This window comes from Osmerus mordax, chromosome 5, assembly GCF_038355195.1.
Source record: "Osmerus mordax isolate fOsmMor3 chromosome 5, fOsmMor3.pri, whole genome shotgun sequence".
Classification (NCBI taxonomy): domain Eukaryota; kingdom Metazoa; phylum Chordata; class Actinopteri; order Osmeriformes; family Osmeridae; genus Osmerus; species Osmerus mordax.
This window is the reverse complement of record NC_090054.1, coordinates 15,694,312-15,710,006: the sequence shown is the minus strand read 5'-3', so window position 1 is coordinate 15,710,006 and position 15,695 is coordinate 15,694,312. Positions and strand designations below refer to the sequence as shown.

Below are 15,695 nucleotides of genomic sequence, written 5' to 3'. Positions count from 1 at the left end.
ACACATCTGAACACAAACTTGTTAAGAACGTCTGAACTCAGAGCAGGGGGAAACTCCAGAAGAAGTTTAAGAATACAGACGATTAGAAAAAAAATATTTGAATCATGTGGTACTTGAGAGATTATATGTAAATGTGTCATGAGTGACCTCAAGGGATTTCCCCCCTTGAATGTCCAGCCAAGAATGTCCATCTATAGATAATGAGATCACTTGTCCATTACTGCTAGAAATTCGGATGGAGGCATTTTGCAACCGCATAGATGCAACAGAAAGCAACAGTTGAGAAAGTGTTGGGGCAAGCCTACATTTCTGGAGAATTTCAAATTGTGTCACACTTTTAGTGACTTCCATATATCATATTTGCAGATTTTGCAAAGCCTTGCGAAGTCAATTGAAAGAAAGCCTTTATTTCCCTTGCAGTGTTTGCTGTTTCCAGGGATCCATGTATTTGTTGTCTGTCACTTTGCACGGCAGCCTGCTTCTCTGCTCAAAGGCTCATTAATACTCCAGATTGTTCCAGACTGTCACCCATTACGGCAGAGGTCTCCTCTCATTGATCATCCCCTCTAAACACATCTCCCTGACAACCCTGGCCATCTCACAAGATAAAGATGAAGAGTAAAAGGAAAGACACACACATGCACCCCCCCCACACACACACACACACACACACACACACACACACAGGATGCAGAGTGCACACTAAACATCATGAGGGAGGCGTAAACAGGATTTCAGAGACAAAGTGCAGTCTAATCTCTCTGTTCCAGATGTAAAACCCTTCCAAAAAGAACACACACACCCACCCATACACCCATACACACACACACACACACACAGAGAATGGGTTGATGAAGGAAAAAGAGGAGTAGCAGGGAGAAGTGTCTCTGGAGCTGGTTGATGTCCCAATCCAGCCAGATGTGTGATTTGTCCCATCCTGGTGAAAGAACATCGTGTCACAGTGGCACCATCCAGTCAAAACACCTTCTAAATCTAAATAGCCACAGTTCGACCAGTTGCGAAAAGGGGTTGTCTTATGACTGAGGGGGGGCTGAGATCCAGGTCGAGGTCGACTCAAGAAGCTGCCGCCGTACATAAAGGCCGCTCTCGGAGATCCCGGCTGTGCCAACGAACGCTGACCGCCATGGGAGCCACTCCCACCCCTGCCGACCCGGCGGAGAGAGACAGACGGGAGTTTCTGAGAGGAACGTGACAAACGCCAGACCAGGGAAGCCTGCTGGGCTCCTCAGCAGCTGTCAGCCTGGAGCCCTCTCGTACCTTCTGAAGCAGCGAGAAACCTCCCATGACGTCTCACAGGCCATAATGTTTATGCTTCTTTTCGAGTCCGTACAGCAGATAACCTGTGAGTAAGTGTTTATCACAGCTTGCAAAACGATTGCAGGTCAAAAAATCGGATTTGTTTTGACCCTGTGAACAGAAAGAACTAGAACACAGACAAGGATTTACCTCAACGATGTGCTCACACTTTATAGGGAGCGGCCTATACCTTTTTACAACTGTTGCTGCAGACACCACAGCGCAGAACATTGTTGTGATTTGTAGCAGTGAGACAGTAACACAACTCACCAAAAAGAGAAAGTGAAACGGACAGATAGAAAGAAAGACGTGGAACGGACACCAGCTATCCATTCGAGGGCTCATTTCACACCGCTTCCACTTTGCTTCACCACTAGCCAATCAGATAAGAAGGCACCCTGCTCCTCTGGGATCTGAGACGGGTAGCGTCACCGTCGACGCCGTGTCCGCGTCGACGCCGTGTCCGCCAGGCGCCTGGGTCACCTTGTAGAGTCTGGACCTCCGCTAATGTGACTGTGCGACACCGACCGGCTGCAAGTCGATAGCCAGGCTAGCGGAGCGGGCTAGCAGCCCCTTGGTCATAAAAGCAAGACATTAGGCCACTGAACAAACAGTTCAGTCTGCTACCAAGCCAGGCCTCAGCTTGGAGACTGGGCTACTCAGGGGAAGAGGGGGACATGGCTTTAGATGGAACCCAGAGGGACCTGACATTATGGGATCCTAAACGCTCATCATTTCAGAGTCAGCCACCTGTAAAGAGGCTCCTCTAATGTGTATTACCTGTCTGGACATGTTGTGACACAGGCATGGAAAAGCTGCAGGTAAACTTGTAAAACTCGAGATGTCTCGTCTTAATATTTACTTTTAACATATATGCGGTCACTGTAAATCAATTGTATAGTATCTGGACCACTTAGACACACATACCATACTTAACTGATGGATGATGAGTAGGCTAATCTTCTATTATTGCCTGAGGGAGGTCGAAGGTCAGGTACCCTTTCTTCCACAAAATACTGACCATCTAACCACATCAAGTAGTGAGGCTTGAGTGGGCAACTTCAGGATTTCTACCTGCTTTCCATCATGCACTTCCAAAGCAAACAGGGCTAACCCTGAACGTGACAACATGAGTATTTGCAGGTGGGCTTAAGTGCTACTGTTCTAGATAACGTTTATCTTGTTCCAGTCAAGCTGCCTCTCCTTACCTAAAACGTCCAGTAAGAACGCATGCAGGCTCTGGCCCACCATCTGCCTGGCTGGTATGAGGACTGGGCTGGCAAGCACCGGCACGGCTGGCACAGTCAGCTAGCCTTGTGGTGGCCACTTGTCTGGAGAGGCTCTGACAAACCAGGGGCAGATGGAGAGGGCACCACTTCAAAAAAAGAAAGCGTGCGTGTGTCTTTGTGAAAGAGAGACTGTGGATGTTTGTGGGTGTCGTCTGTCTGCTCCTTAAATCAAATGGAAACTGATCTGTATCATACACCCGGCAGTCCTGTGAACTGGATCTGTAGATCTAGAGAATCAGCCCCACGGACATGTGGAAGGCCTTCTAGAACAAGGAGATGGCCTTACACAGTAAACAATCACTAAAGAAAACATTTCGGGATGAAAACCCTGAATAAAGCTTCAACAAAACATGTGCTGGGCCAGGGCTTCTCAATGAAGCAGAGCAGGAATGTGGAAGTAAAGCATTCATATGCGGGGAGAAGAGGGGGGTGACCAATCAGAGTCCAGAGGGAAATCCTCCCAAGCGAGAACAAGGAAGCATAGTTTGGACAACCCAAATCTCTGCTTAATGCCAATGACTCCAAAACCTTTAACGCCCCCCCCCCCATCCCCAACGTCAGAAAAAGAAATGAGCCTGAGGAATGATTCTTTGCCGTCACACTGTTTCCCAAGGCGAGGCCAAAGGGGTCCTTTTCCTCACTGGCCCTAATGAAATAAAAGGATGTCTTCAACAAAGATACATTTGTGGAGCGGGGCTAAAAATAGCCCCCAGTGGGGAGAAGGAGGGAGAGAGAGGGACAGGCGGCGGGGGGGGGGGGGGGGGGGGGGGGGGCTTCCGGGGGGGGGGGGGGGTCACAGAGGGTTGTGTATTGTTTAAGTCCTCCAGAATGGAAATTCAGGCGTGTGGTGTGTCAACAAGGTTGGGTAAAGAAGTAAGTGATAAACCCCCTCAGTTACCCAGTAAACTGGCAGAGGGGAGATAAGCCAAAGGGAGAGCCCCGGACACACACACACGCACAATGGAAAACACGTTCCCTAAAATCCCAGAGTTAGTGTTTTCATTACAGAGGAACATGGACAGGCACGTAGCTCTGCTTCAACACACACACACACACACACACACAGCAGAGCAGTCAGCAGTATGGTTGCTCACAGTACATGCTGTGTTCCTTCGATGCCTCCCTGGAGACAGCCTACAGACATCACAAAAATCACGTTTTCCACCTTTATCCAGAACAAGCTTTGATTCAAGCACACTAACTCTCCCCACCCCAACAGAAGTTACTCCCCAACTTAATAGTATTTGAGTTAGTCTGTATTTGGCTAAGGCTCAGGATGGGTATGTCATCCAGGGTTGTGCTACGTTTAAAGGGTTCAAGCACTGGGTGGACCTTAAAGCAGAGCAGGTCTGGTTTGAGTGTGGTGTTCAACTGGAGGCCGTGAAAGCTTTTCTCCAGGCCGGAGGAGAACAGGCATAGTTGAGGTAAGATAGGCTAATTAAGCCTTTTCTTTCCTTCACCCTCCCCCTCCATGCCTCCACAGCCGGCTCCCGTGATTTCTGACTCTCTCCACTGAGGAAACCCCCCCAAGCATTGGCGACTTGACAACTGGCAACCATCGTAAACATCTTCATTGTGGATCAGCTACACACAGTGGTCTTCTACGGGCATAGGAGAAGTCCTAAACTTCTTTGAGGAGGCATGTGACATAAAACAGGAGCCGTGGGGGGATTTTTCTCCTGGGAGTGCCAACAGCCAGTGTGTGTGGGTGGGTGTGTGCACGCGCGTTGTTTCACTGTGGATTACTCCATTAGAGAACCGCTTCCCTTAAATGGGCACCTGTGAACGTCAAACAGCGTAATACTAATGTTCATCGGAGAGAGTTTTCTGTTATGGTTCTGCTGAGGGAAACCAGGCCCAGAAGCACACCAACATCTCTTTGTCCAACCTAGCAGATGTGACACACACACAAAGGTAAAGGAAATAGCATGATAACATGAGCTAACACAGTCCAGGTGTTCTGTATAAAGTAAGGTTTACTTCTCTCCAGGAAGTCTGTAAAGTAAGCTGGAACATGAGCAAATGGGGAGCAACGTGTTCATGGGCACATCAAGCTCGTCTTAATAACTTGGCAACACAGCCCAACACTGCTGCTGAACTGCCATGTTAACAAAACAATACTGCTGCTGAACTGCACATTCTAACAAAACAATGGACTCGCTGGGAAATAGACACACTGGAATGGTTGTGGAGACAATAAGCCTTCTCCATCACAAGCTCTTGAATAAATAAACACAATTCTCGTGTGTGTGTGTGTGTGTGTGTGTGTGTGTGTGTGTGTGTGTGTGTGTGTGTGTGTGTGTGTGTGAGTGTGAGACCAACACAGACAATCCATGTTTCCACAGAAAACTGATTGGGTGTGACAAATACTGTCTAGCCACACACTGATGACATTTTATTTCCAGTATTCTATGCACTGTTCTTAGAAGAACACAAAAGACCTCCTTAAGCTGACAAATAAACCAAATGGTGTGGTTGTGCAGTGGAGCGGTAGAGGGGGGGCTGTTCAGGGGCCAGGCTGGCAAGCCGGGAGGCGAGGGGACGTCTTCTGCAGCCGCGTGGGAAGAGCCTGCTCCTTTATTAAACAAGTCGGCTTTCCAGGAGAGATAGATAGAGATAGAGATAGAGATAGAGAGAGAGAGAGAGAGAAAGAGAGAGAGAGAGAGAGAGAGAGAGAGAGAGAGAGAGAGAGAGAGAGAGAGAGAGAGAGAGAGAGAGAGAGAGAGAGAGAGAGAGAGAGAGAGAGAGAGCTGTGTGTAACACTGACAAGCTGCCAAGTGTCCTTAACACATCCAAGGTGCCAGGCCAGTACTGACATCGCAAGTGGTCACAAGACTGGACGTGCACTTTGAGAGACAAACACACAACTGCAACTCTTCAAAACACACATCTGAGTTTACACAGCAGAGAAGGAGGTGGCTGCCAGACTCCTTTGATAAACATTAGCTTGTGATTGATTCCAACACAGTGGTAACAACCAATAACAAGCTCTTGTCAAAACGACTTCCTGTGATGATCCAGTCGAACCCTTTTTCCCTGGAGCAGCATACTGTACACAGACATGAGAGAGGATACTACTGGGGCACAGCCTTCCTCCCAACACAGACGTTTAGACCCACTGAATGGCATGCTGCTCACGCTAAGTTTAAACAAGCATGGACACACCCCATACAGGTACTCCTTTACCTGCCTAATATAGGGACTTGTGTGTTTACATTCCTGTCGCCAGCCGAGTTTGGACACGTACTGTATGTCATCGGCTGAACACAGAGAGAGGAGTCTCAGTGGGAGAAGGAAGTACGCTTCTTGGGGAAACGTTTCTTGGGCAGTGTTCAGTGGAGTCTGCTGTCTAACACGCTCCTAAACAGGTTTGAGGAGGTTGCCTGCATGGATTGATTCCTTCAGAGATCCACGGTAAGTCTGGGAGCTGAGCCAAAAATGCAGAGTTCTGGTGCAGGACAGGATGCCTTATAAAGACCTGGGTAACAGCCTGTTGTAATTCTACGTTTAGTCGCAGGTACAGTATGTTCCTAAGTCTTGTTAAGTGCATGTTTCCGTGCGCACATTCATGACTGAAGTTGCTGAGTGACATTCTGCACTGTGTACATTTGTGCAAACCATAAGGAAAGGAGCAAGTGACAAACAAACTCTTTTGGAAAACAACACCGGATTGTGAACTCCCAGCCTGAACTCATGAAACACCCACTCCTATCCCCGCAGCCCTCCCTCCCTCCCCCCCTGCTAGCCTCACATCCACTGACACGAGACAGTAGGGATGCTAGCACGCACAGAACCAGGAAGTCTTGACATAGAAGATAGGGCCTGAGCTTAACCCGGGCCTTCACTCTCCCTTCACAGCCCCTGATGTCACCTAAGGCTAAGGGCTCATCACACCGAGCTAGGCGTGAAAAACACATCCTAGCTCTTACTCTCACACACAAATAAGACAGCACAATGCTCTTTCTCACACACACACACACACACACACACGCGCGCACACACCCACAACTCTCAATACTTTTAGAAACCTTGCTTTCACCCACTTTCACATAGAGGATAGCATGGCAGGCAAGCCCGGACATGGTGAAACACCATGTGTAGCCTGGCTGAAACAGGGAGTTCCTTCAATAAACTCTCCTCAACATGACAGTCATGGCAAGACTGTAAAAATGTAAATGTAAATGTAAGACTGGGCCGCGAGGCTACTGTGAGCCCATAACATGTCCTATATCCAAAAACACGACCAATTAAGCCAAGATCCAAAAATAACCCTTTCAGTTACTAGTTTATCTGGTATATTAATAGTGTATGATTAATTGTTGTAAGTAAACACAGTTTTATAAATAGTCTTTGTGATACCACAGAGTAAAGTAGTACTATTAGCTGATAATGACCCACTGGCTCATGAAGTAGGCTAACCACTGAACAAGAGCAGCAGAAACTGCAGTGAGCAATACAGCCTTCATGTACGGTACTACACAGTAACACAGCAGGCTTCCACATTGCTGATTTAGCCTCTTGCTTTGAGCTACACGGGTTATCATAGCACTGAGTCCTCCTCTGCCACCAGAGACTCCATGAATGAGTCCTTGGGCTTGGGGACTGAGGGGCATCTCTCTCTCAAGCTTTCACATTCTGGATAATTATGGCTCTTGGAAGGCGCCCAAGCCGGCCAGCTCCTCTGTGACACTCCCACTTGTATCCCAGGTCCTAATCTGTGTCCGCGGGGGCCCGGCCTTCATTGTCTCACTCACCCCACTATCAACTCCTCCTGAGGAGGGTCAATGAACTCTGGGAAGGTTCATGAAGGCTCTCAGTCATGACTTTGCCCTATCCTACTGCTGGGACAGGTTGAAATAGTACACACTGCCTGTGAGTGTGTGTCTTTGTGAGTGAGTGTATATCACTCCCCTGAGCCACTATTGTAAACACCAGTCTAGTCCAGTGACTGCCTGCTTGTTTTCATAGGTCAGATTAGCAGATCTGGCCAGTGGGGAGAGTGGACAATTTATTCCCTTGAGTTTGAAACACAACCTAACCATCAGTGCCTGGCTCAAGTCAGCTAATCATCCAGTCAGTAAGGCCTGGCTGTTCTGTCCAGTTCTACTGCTCTTCAGGGGCATAGTGACCCGACTGACTGGGAGGGTCCCAGGGGCCCACTGGTCCAACTCACACCGAGGCCTGGTGCTGTCTGGATCCTGGACTGAGGTTTCAGACTTTACATGGTCACAGAAAACCACAAGGGAAGGGAGCCATAGAGGAGGACAGGGAGGTATCTGGTTAAAATAGCTTTGTGGGAAAGGGTCTCCTTCAGAAAGCTGCCAACTGGCAGCCAGAATGTGACAACTCTGAGTCATGCATTCAAGCTGTGTGTGTGAATGACACGGTGAGGAGGAGAGGACTGCATGATGCAGAGAACGAAGGAAACACCTCCCATGCACAACAAATCCACCTCCTCTCATTCAAGGGCCCTCCATATTGAAGCCATCAGCAGCCCGTGGGCTCCTCTAGACAGAGGTGGGTTCTGGCTCTGACATACACTCATTATGACCAAGGCTGTTGGTACTGCAGTGGGATGGTATTTACTAAATTGGTTTTAACCCTCAGAACAACTCATTTAGGTATGATTTATTTCAACAATCCTGTAAACACTGAGCCAACAAGCACCTTAGGTCTTGTCCTAGAGAGGTTTCTAAATGCCTCACTTGGAGACAATGGGCAAGACAGGACTTACCCTACGTTAGACAAATGTAAAGTTGTCTGTAAACTAAACACCGATCTTCATGAAGTAAGCTACTAGCAACCGATTCCATTCCATTCTTAAAATGCTTAAAACCAGCTTGACTGCTCCATGTGAACCCATCCTTAGTCAGCAGAGTGCTTCTCAACTGCCTCTTCTAATCTACAACAGATCAAATTTCTGTAGCCTAATGCTAAATCAACATAATCACAGCATCATCAAGGTATATTCTAGACCCTTGAGCCATGCATTAATATTTAACAGTTAACATTATCAAATGGTAATGGCCAGGCTGGTAATTTAATGGGAGTGGAGAGGAATCAGGTGAGGGGGAAAAGTCTCAGAGGACTCTGCAAACTCAATGCTGATTATTCTGGCTTTTGGAAGCCAACTCGTTTCACCCCTCTCCATTTTCTACTTTGAAAATCGAATTTCCTTACCTGAGGGGGCAGAACTAGAATGAAGAAGCGCATCAAAATAGCATCGTCTGATCTGCCTTTCATAAACGTTCATCTCTGGCTGCAGCATGAAACTCAAAACAGGAGCTCTCTTGAGCAGGACAAAGACAGATGAAGCCAAGAGACTTTTGAGATCATCTGAAACCTGCCTTATGAAGCATGACAGGCACAGACAGAAGGCCTAATTAATTCACCTGTTCTGAATCTCCCAGCATCCCAGTCTATCCTCCAACCTCCACACTCAATTCTCCCCCCATTAGAGAGCACCCACCATGCAATGAACCCTTTCCCCAGAAAAGAATGATTCCATGTCCACGCTCCTGTCCCATTGTTAACAGAGAGGTAGAGTGCCCACCTATAGTGGTGACGTGAAGGAGAGTCTGGAGAGCAGCGCACACACGCTGTGCTCCGTAACGGGCAGCATTCAGTCAGATGCTGAGAAGCTACAGTGGCTAGGACACATTCGGACTGAAGCTGGAGCACACATCCAAAACGTGTTCTCCTCAATTTCATGCCATCTTTACTTGTGTATAAATGCCAGCATACTGGGGTCTGGATCCATTAGCAGACGTTGTGATGCCGTGAGCTAACGAGCTGTTAGGGGATGCCTGAGAGGGAAGGAGAGGGAGAGAGGATGCCTGAGAGAGGAGAGAGGGAGAGGGAGAGAGAGAGATGCCTGAGAGAGAGTGTGAGAGGAGAGAGAGAGAGAGTGTGAGAGGAGATAGAGTGAGAGAGTGAGAGAGTGGGGGGGGGGGGTAAAAGAGGGAGCAACAGTGGGTGCAGACAAGCAGAGGCAGGGTGCCAGAACTAGGTACATAAGCCAAAAATGGCGACATGGCAAGACCATGCCTCAATCTCCAGGGTAACTGAAGTCCAGAGTGAGCACTGGATACATTTAGGGTATGACATCACGGTTCACAGACTACAGTAAAAAAGAAAAGACACAGATTGGCGGACGGATCGGTAACAGGTGGTTAAACAGATGTCCAAGGCTCTTGTTACTCGACTAAGTCCTCAATAGTCCACAAGTGTTGTGATGTACAGTACCAGTCAAAAGTTTGGACACATTTTTTTTAAAGAGATTTCCACCATTTCCATTGAGGGGCCCCAACTGCATGGTGGACTAGCCTATATCTGAGGAGGCAGAGTGAGAGAGGTGCCCTCTGTTCCCTGGCCAGAGTTCAGATAGAAAAAACACAGTATTGCAACTATCTCCTTAGAAAACACTCCACTCCCTATGCCCTTTATGTCACACTGTTTAGGCCATCACTCTTCCATGGCGGAGTTGGCTATTACCCAGTAAGGAGATAGGTGGTTATTCTAATTATACCGATTGTTATTCTCTTTCATCACTTCTGTTTCATTAACTTTAATCTTTTTCCAGCAGCAACAGCCCACTCCTGTTGTATGACATTATAACAACCAAGACTTGCGCAACTTCCTTTAACACAGTAGCTAACTTTGAATAAATAGGAAAAAGGGGCGTGCAAGACATTCTCAAATGTAAATAATGATTAACACCTGACCTTTACATTTGAAATGCACCTCGAAAGAGGTGTTTGTCTTAATTTGAGAACATGCCTAACCATGAATGTTTGACTTTGCCACATGTCCCTTTCAAATTATAAATGTTTGACATTAACGGGAGTCAGAGGAGCATAATGTGGACACGTCTCCCTTGCCGCTGATTAAACTAAAAAACAGACATTAACGTTTTAGTCATTTAGCAGACGCTCTTATCCAGAGCGACTTACAGTAAGTACAGGGACATTCCCCCGAGGCAAGTAGGGTGAAGTGCCTTGCCCAAGGACACAACGTCATTTGACACGGCCCGGAATCGAACTGGCAACCTTCAGATTACTAGCCGAATCCCTCACCGCTCAGCCACCTGACGTCCTACAGTTAGGCTATATCAACTCCACCTTCATTTACCAGTTGCCACAAGAGAATGATTATGATAACACAACAGGCTGTGACAACGTAAGGGACCCAGGCAGCCAAATGGTCACTGTCTCTACCAAGAAAACAATTGTAAGAGGGTGTGATTTTTGTCCCTGAGAAGTCCCCTGAGAGGATCACTGGATCTGTGTTAGGGTACCCTGGGAAAGGACTACACTACTAAAATAAATTAATATCCTTTCTATGGAGGCCGATCAACTAGTTTGAGTAGGCAAATGTTCCTCGTCTTTGACCTTACCCTCCAACACCATCAGCATTTGTATTTTTTTGTAAAGGCCATCTAACCAAAACACCAAACCTTGTGATCTCTTAAAGGCTCTGTATTTGTCTCACAACACCACAAACAACAATCTACAAAGAGTCCATTCAGCTGCCATGAGCAGTGTGGAGTTTGGACACATTTTGTGCAAAGGTGACTGCATCTGTTCTAAAAGAAACATACGTGTTTGCTTAAACGCTGCGCATTTTGTCTCACAGCACAAACATGTAGGCTAGCCTATGGAAAAATAAAGCTGTCCATAGGACATCCAAAGCTCAGTGGTCATGACAGGCAGTCTATTAATATACAAACACTAGAGAGAAAACCCTTCCCTCTCATGTTTGGCCCCAAGAGTTCAAATGGGTCAAAAACAGAAACTGAGAGAGAGATAGAGATAGATACAGTGAAAAATGAAGAAAGAGTATCCTCAGTTATAACAACAATGGAATGAACTGCCCGCAAGTTAGTCTATGTTAAGATTTTTTTAATCGCTAGGTGATATTATTACTAGACAGTTCCATGTTAAATTTAAGCATTTACAAAAACCTTTACATGACTTGTAGATTGATGAGTATTTAAGATTAATTTGTAGTGTGTGTTTGAGTTGCCATGTTAACAATAAGAGCCATGAGGACACAGTTGGTTACTTCATTTAGATTCTCTCATGCTGCAATATAGCACATATCAACAGGTGGTTTTAAAATTATTATAGCCTAATGGTGCCCTTGTTTTGAGAGTTATCATTGAAGGGAAACATTTCTAAAGCTATCTTTCAAATAAAATCAACAATGTGTTTTTACATAATATATACCTACAATTACTAAGTATACCTATGCTAAGTAATGAATAGTTTAACACATCTACAATTCAATGGCACATTACTCGAGAGTGTAGACTTATGGTTTCACTTTCTTGGGGTTACCGTGGTGCAGACGTATTATTTATGAATTACATACTGATAAGATACCATAATATGTTACATTTATCGGAAGATAGGAGATACATTCATGTAGGTAGTCAACACATCAAGAGGAACGGCGACACTCAAAAGGATCTTCCAGTTGTCTCTTCAAACCGTTGGAGATGGCATGCTGTCACAAGAATGTTTTAGGTAGGCCATGGTAGTTAACACATATGTTCTTTAAAACTGGGAGACTAATTAACATATCGGCTCAACATCAATGGCAAAACGAGGTTAATCAAGTTCTTGAAACCCAAACCAATGTCTTCATAATGCGTGAAAAGACATGCAGCAAAACGAAAATCTTTAGAGCCGAGACGGGCCCACGTTGTGATTATGCTCGTAGCCTACAAACAAGTAAGGTGGTTACGGTAGGATACTGCAACCTATCTGACAGATTGGTGGATCAGTTAAAATCTCCGCGAGGAAACGGCAACAACGCTACAGCTACAACAGACCAAGGTTCACATAGGCTGCAAAGACACATTGTAATAGAAAGCATTCATCAACACGTCGCAGCAACTCACATCTTCAAAAAGCGATCCAACGTTGGCTGTCACGAGCAGTATTCCCGTGCTTTGTGTTGTCAGCTTCCCTGCCATAATTCGTTTAGAGTAAAGATTGTTACGGACTTTGACTGTGTAAAACAGAAAGCAAACAAAAGTCGAAAAATGTTTTAGGATGCTAGTTCGGTTAAAATACTGAGGATTTGGGACTGCAGCCAGGGTTGAGATGGCTCGGCTCGCGCATATGAGCTGTGCCTGTGCATCTAGTTGCTTGCTAAAGGTCCGTTCTGGTGTTGTTTTAGCTACTTTTTTACGTTTAGAGCCATCGTAAAAGTTTCCGTTTTAATCCACAGCGACTGCTGGGCTCTGGTTCATTTCAACGATGAATGTTTCCCTGGCTTTTGCAGTGAAAAAGTCTCCCTCGCAAGCACGGCTCTGCCAGGACCATTGCCTTGATTGTTTAGAGAGGAGGATAGGCTGGAGTCCTTCACGGCCCTGACGTCATCAAGCGAATGGAAAGACGAGATCTCTTAAAAGGGCGACGCTGTGTGGAAGCGTTACGTAGTAGTTGGTTTATGCCTATTCCCAGACTCTCTTTAACACCTTCAGTTACTTCATTGATGGGTTTAAACAAATAGTAGCCGATGTGATGTCGGCTGTCAGTGTTTAGGTTATTGCTTAAAGTAAAATACATAGCATTGCTATCATCTTGCACATCAACGTGCAAGATACATCCCCAGCAACTGATCAACCTCTTATTATTCATGCTTCTTAATAAAATGAGTCGTGAATTGTTTCAGCTGTATAACACTGTCTCTGAAGAGAAGATAATAGCCGTTTTAAGATGGTAGGGCCCACATGTGTAAACTCAGCTGTTAATTTTCTGTCTCTGCTGTTCCTACACAGCAGGATTAAACTCAAAATGTTCTTATTTCTTCAAGAAATTTAAGGAAATTGCATTAAAAACAACCTACAGTTCATTGAATATATGCTTTTCCTCATACCTTTGCTGTAGATAAGGTGCACTCCTACAAACGTAGACTGTGTGCATCAAGTTGAATTTGGGGTGGACTCAATAGAGACTTGGAGGGAAAGAGGTCAGGAAGTCAGTCGCATGACAGTACAGGAGAGATGTCTTCTGATGTGAGAGGGTGACAGTATGGTGGACAGACTGCTGTTCCATACAGGGAGCATGAGAATGAGATTCCTGGGGGTGAACACAGTGGCAATCCACAACACCAGTGTGGCCTCAGGGATGTGAGCTAGTGGGGGAGAGACATGGCTCATTGCATTTTACTGAAGAGAGCAAAGAGATTATCGCCATAACAAGTTATTCAAAGTACCCACAGCTGTGTCTGGCATGTGTGTGTGGGTGTAAGTGTGTGTGTGTAAGTGTGTGTAAGTGTGTTGGGTGCAAGACCAAGATCCATTCACTGTAGTCCATCTGCTGTGTCATGACAGTGCCCCCCAAAATATTTTCCTGTTTTGCATATGTTGTTCCTGGAATGATACAAGAGGTGTTCATGCACAATTACTCTCTCAGACATTAGATGGCCCATATACCTCAAGTCAAGCACAGTCAGTGCACTGTGTGATCATGATACGTATGTGTGTGTGTGTGTGCGGGGGGGGGGGTGCTCTTTATTATCTGCACTGCACTATTCTCTTACTGTTCACTGCCGTCATGTGCAAATAGAACTAGTTTTATGGGAACAGACCATCCAATCTCAAACAATGGCCTTTCTTAGGGAGTGTTATTGCATGATTCCTTGTAATCCAAGCACCCTTGCAGGGCAGTAAACTGTTTGAACTCTACAAGAATTGAGTCCTTGATTGGACTGACAGATGTTTATTATAAAGTAGAGTTAACATAATATAGTCAGCGCAGTGCAGCTGTGGTTGTATGCCAAGGAGTTGATATTTTAGAGGTTATTTGGGAAGGGGTTAAAATAGTCCATTAACTGTTCCCTTAATAGGGAGAATGAAGGGAAAGAGAGAACTGAGAGAAGAAAAACAAAGCTGGTAAATTGTAATTTACAGTATATTGGCAGAGAAGGGTGGCTTGTCTTTGCCATGGGTAAAATATCTCTTTGCCCCTTTCCGTTGAGTATTCAAACATACAGGGGGAGGAGTGGGGAGAGAAGGACGGGGAAGGGGAAGAGGGCTCCCAGTGGAAATGGTCCTAAAAATAACACTTTAAATATGTGTCTGTGCACAACATGATAACAGCCCAGGTAATGTGTTCCATAAGCTGCAGTAAATACTACACTGTTAGCTCTGGACGGGATATCCCTCAGGAGTGTGAAGGGAGGGGTATTGGGAGTTGTGTGTGTATGTGTCTGTGTATATATGTGTGTGTTGGCTGTGTGTGTGTACAAGTGTGTGCGCTTATAACTATAAGTACGTGAGAGTGTGTTGGCCATTTGCTGATAAAACACTCAAACTGGACAGAAGCCCCTCCTTCTAAACTCCTGGTAATGGAAAAAAAGCTGTAGGAATTCCAGACTGTGAGCAAATATGTGAACTTTGACCCCTATCCCTCCACGGCTCAAATTCACTCACCTAAAAATAGAAAAACCTGGAAATAATAAGCCTTTTTATTGTATCTTTGGAGCTGTGATTCGAGTGTTTTTATGGCTTTGACAGCATTCAGTCTTGTGTGGAAAGGGCGATGTTTAGGTTGTTTGACCTGATATCTAGTTTGTTTTCCCTTAACTTTTTGTGTTTTCAGTTTGGAGACCAGCATTTTCCAGAGCAGTTTGAAGGCAGGCTGCTCTAATCATGTCAACCACATGCCATTTTCCGCGTATGTATTTGAATATCTGAAAATGCCTTCCAAATGCGCTATTGTGACTCTCTCTCTCTTTCTCTCTCTTTCTCTCTCTCGCTTTCTATTTCTTTGTTTACCACTCACTCACTCACTCAACCTTTATGTTGTTAATGCACATTTCACTACTATCACACCAAGAACAATGATGAAAAACCAAATTAAAAAAGGATCAGTCAGACTATCTGCTAATCTGGAGGCACTACTGCCTCCCTCACCAAAAACACACACAGACACACGCACACACATACACACAGTGCATTAGCACCATAGATATATATATCTATGATTAGTACGGCCTATTTTCCTATGCCAGGGGTCACAATTAACCCTGCACGTGATTCAACTCAGGCAGATCACAAGTCTGTATTCCCTGCCT

General features: G+C 45.7%; 1 protein-coding gene across 2 annotated transcripts in view; it reads right to left on the bottom strand.

The window, feature by feature from the left end:
* The window catches only part of LOC136943624 (inositol polyphosphate-5-phosphatase A), a 100,337-nt gene extending 87,407 nt beyond the window's left edge, over nucleotides 1–12,930 (bottom strand). For both annotated transcript variants that reach the window (XM_067237018.1, XM_067237017.1), the window contains exon 1: nucleotides 12,511–12,930. In XM_067237018.1, the coding sequence (XP_067093119.1) occupies nucleotides 12,511–12,585 (75 nt within the window). In that variant the 5' untranslated portion in view covers nucleotides 12,586–12,930. The remainder of the gene's footprint in view (nucleotides 1–12,510) is intronic.
* Between the last annotated feature and the right edge of the window lie 2,765 nt (nucleotides 12,931–15,695).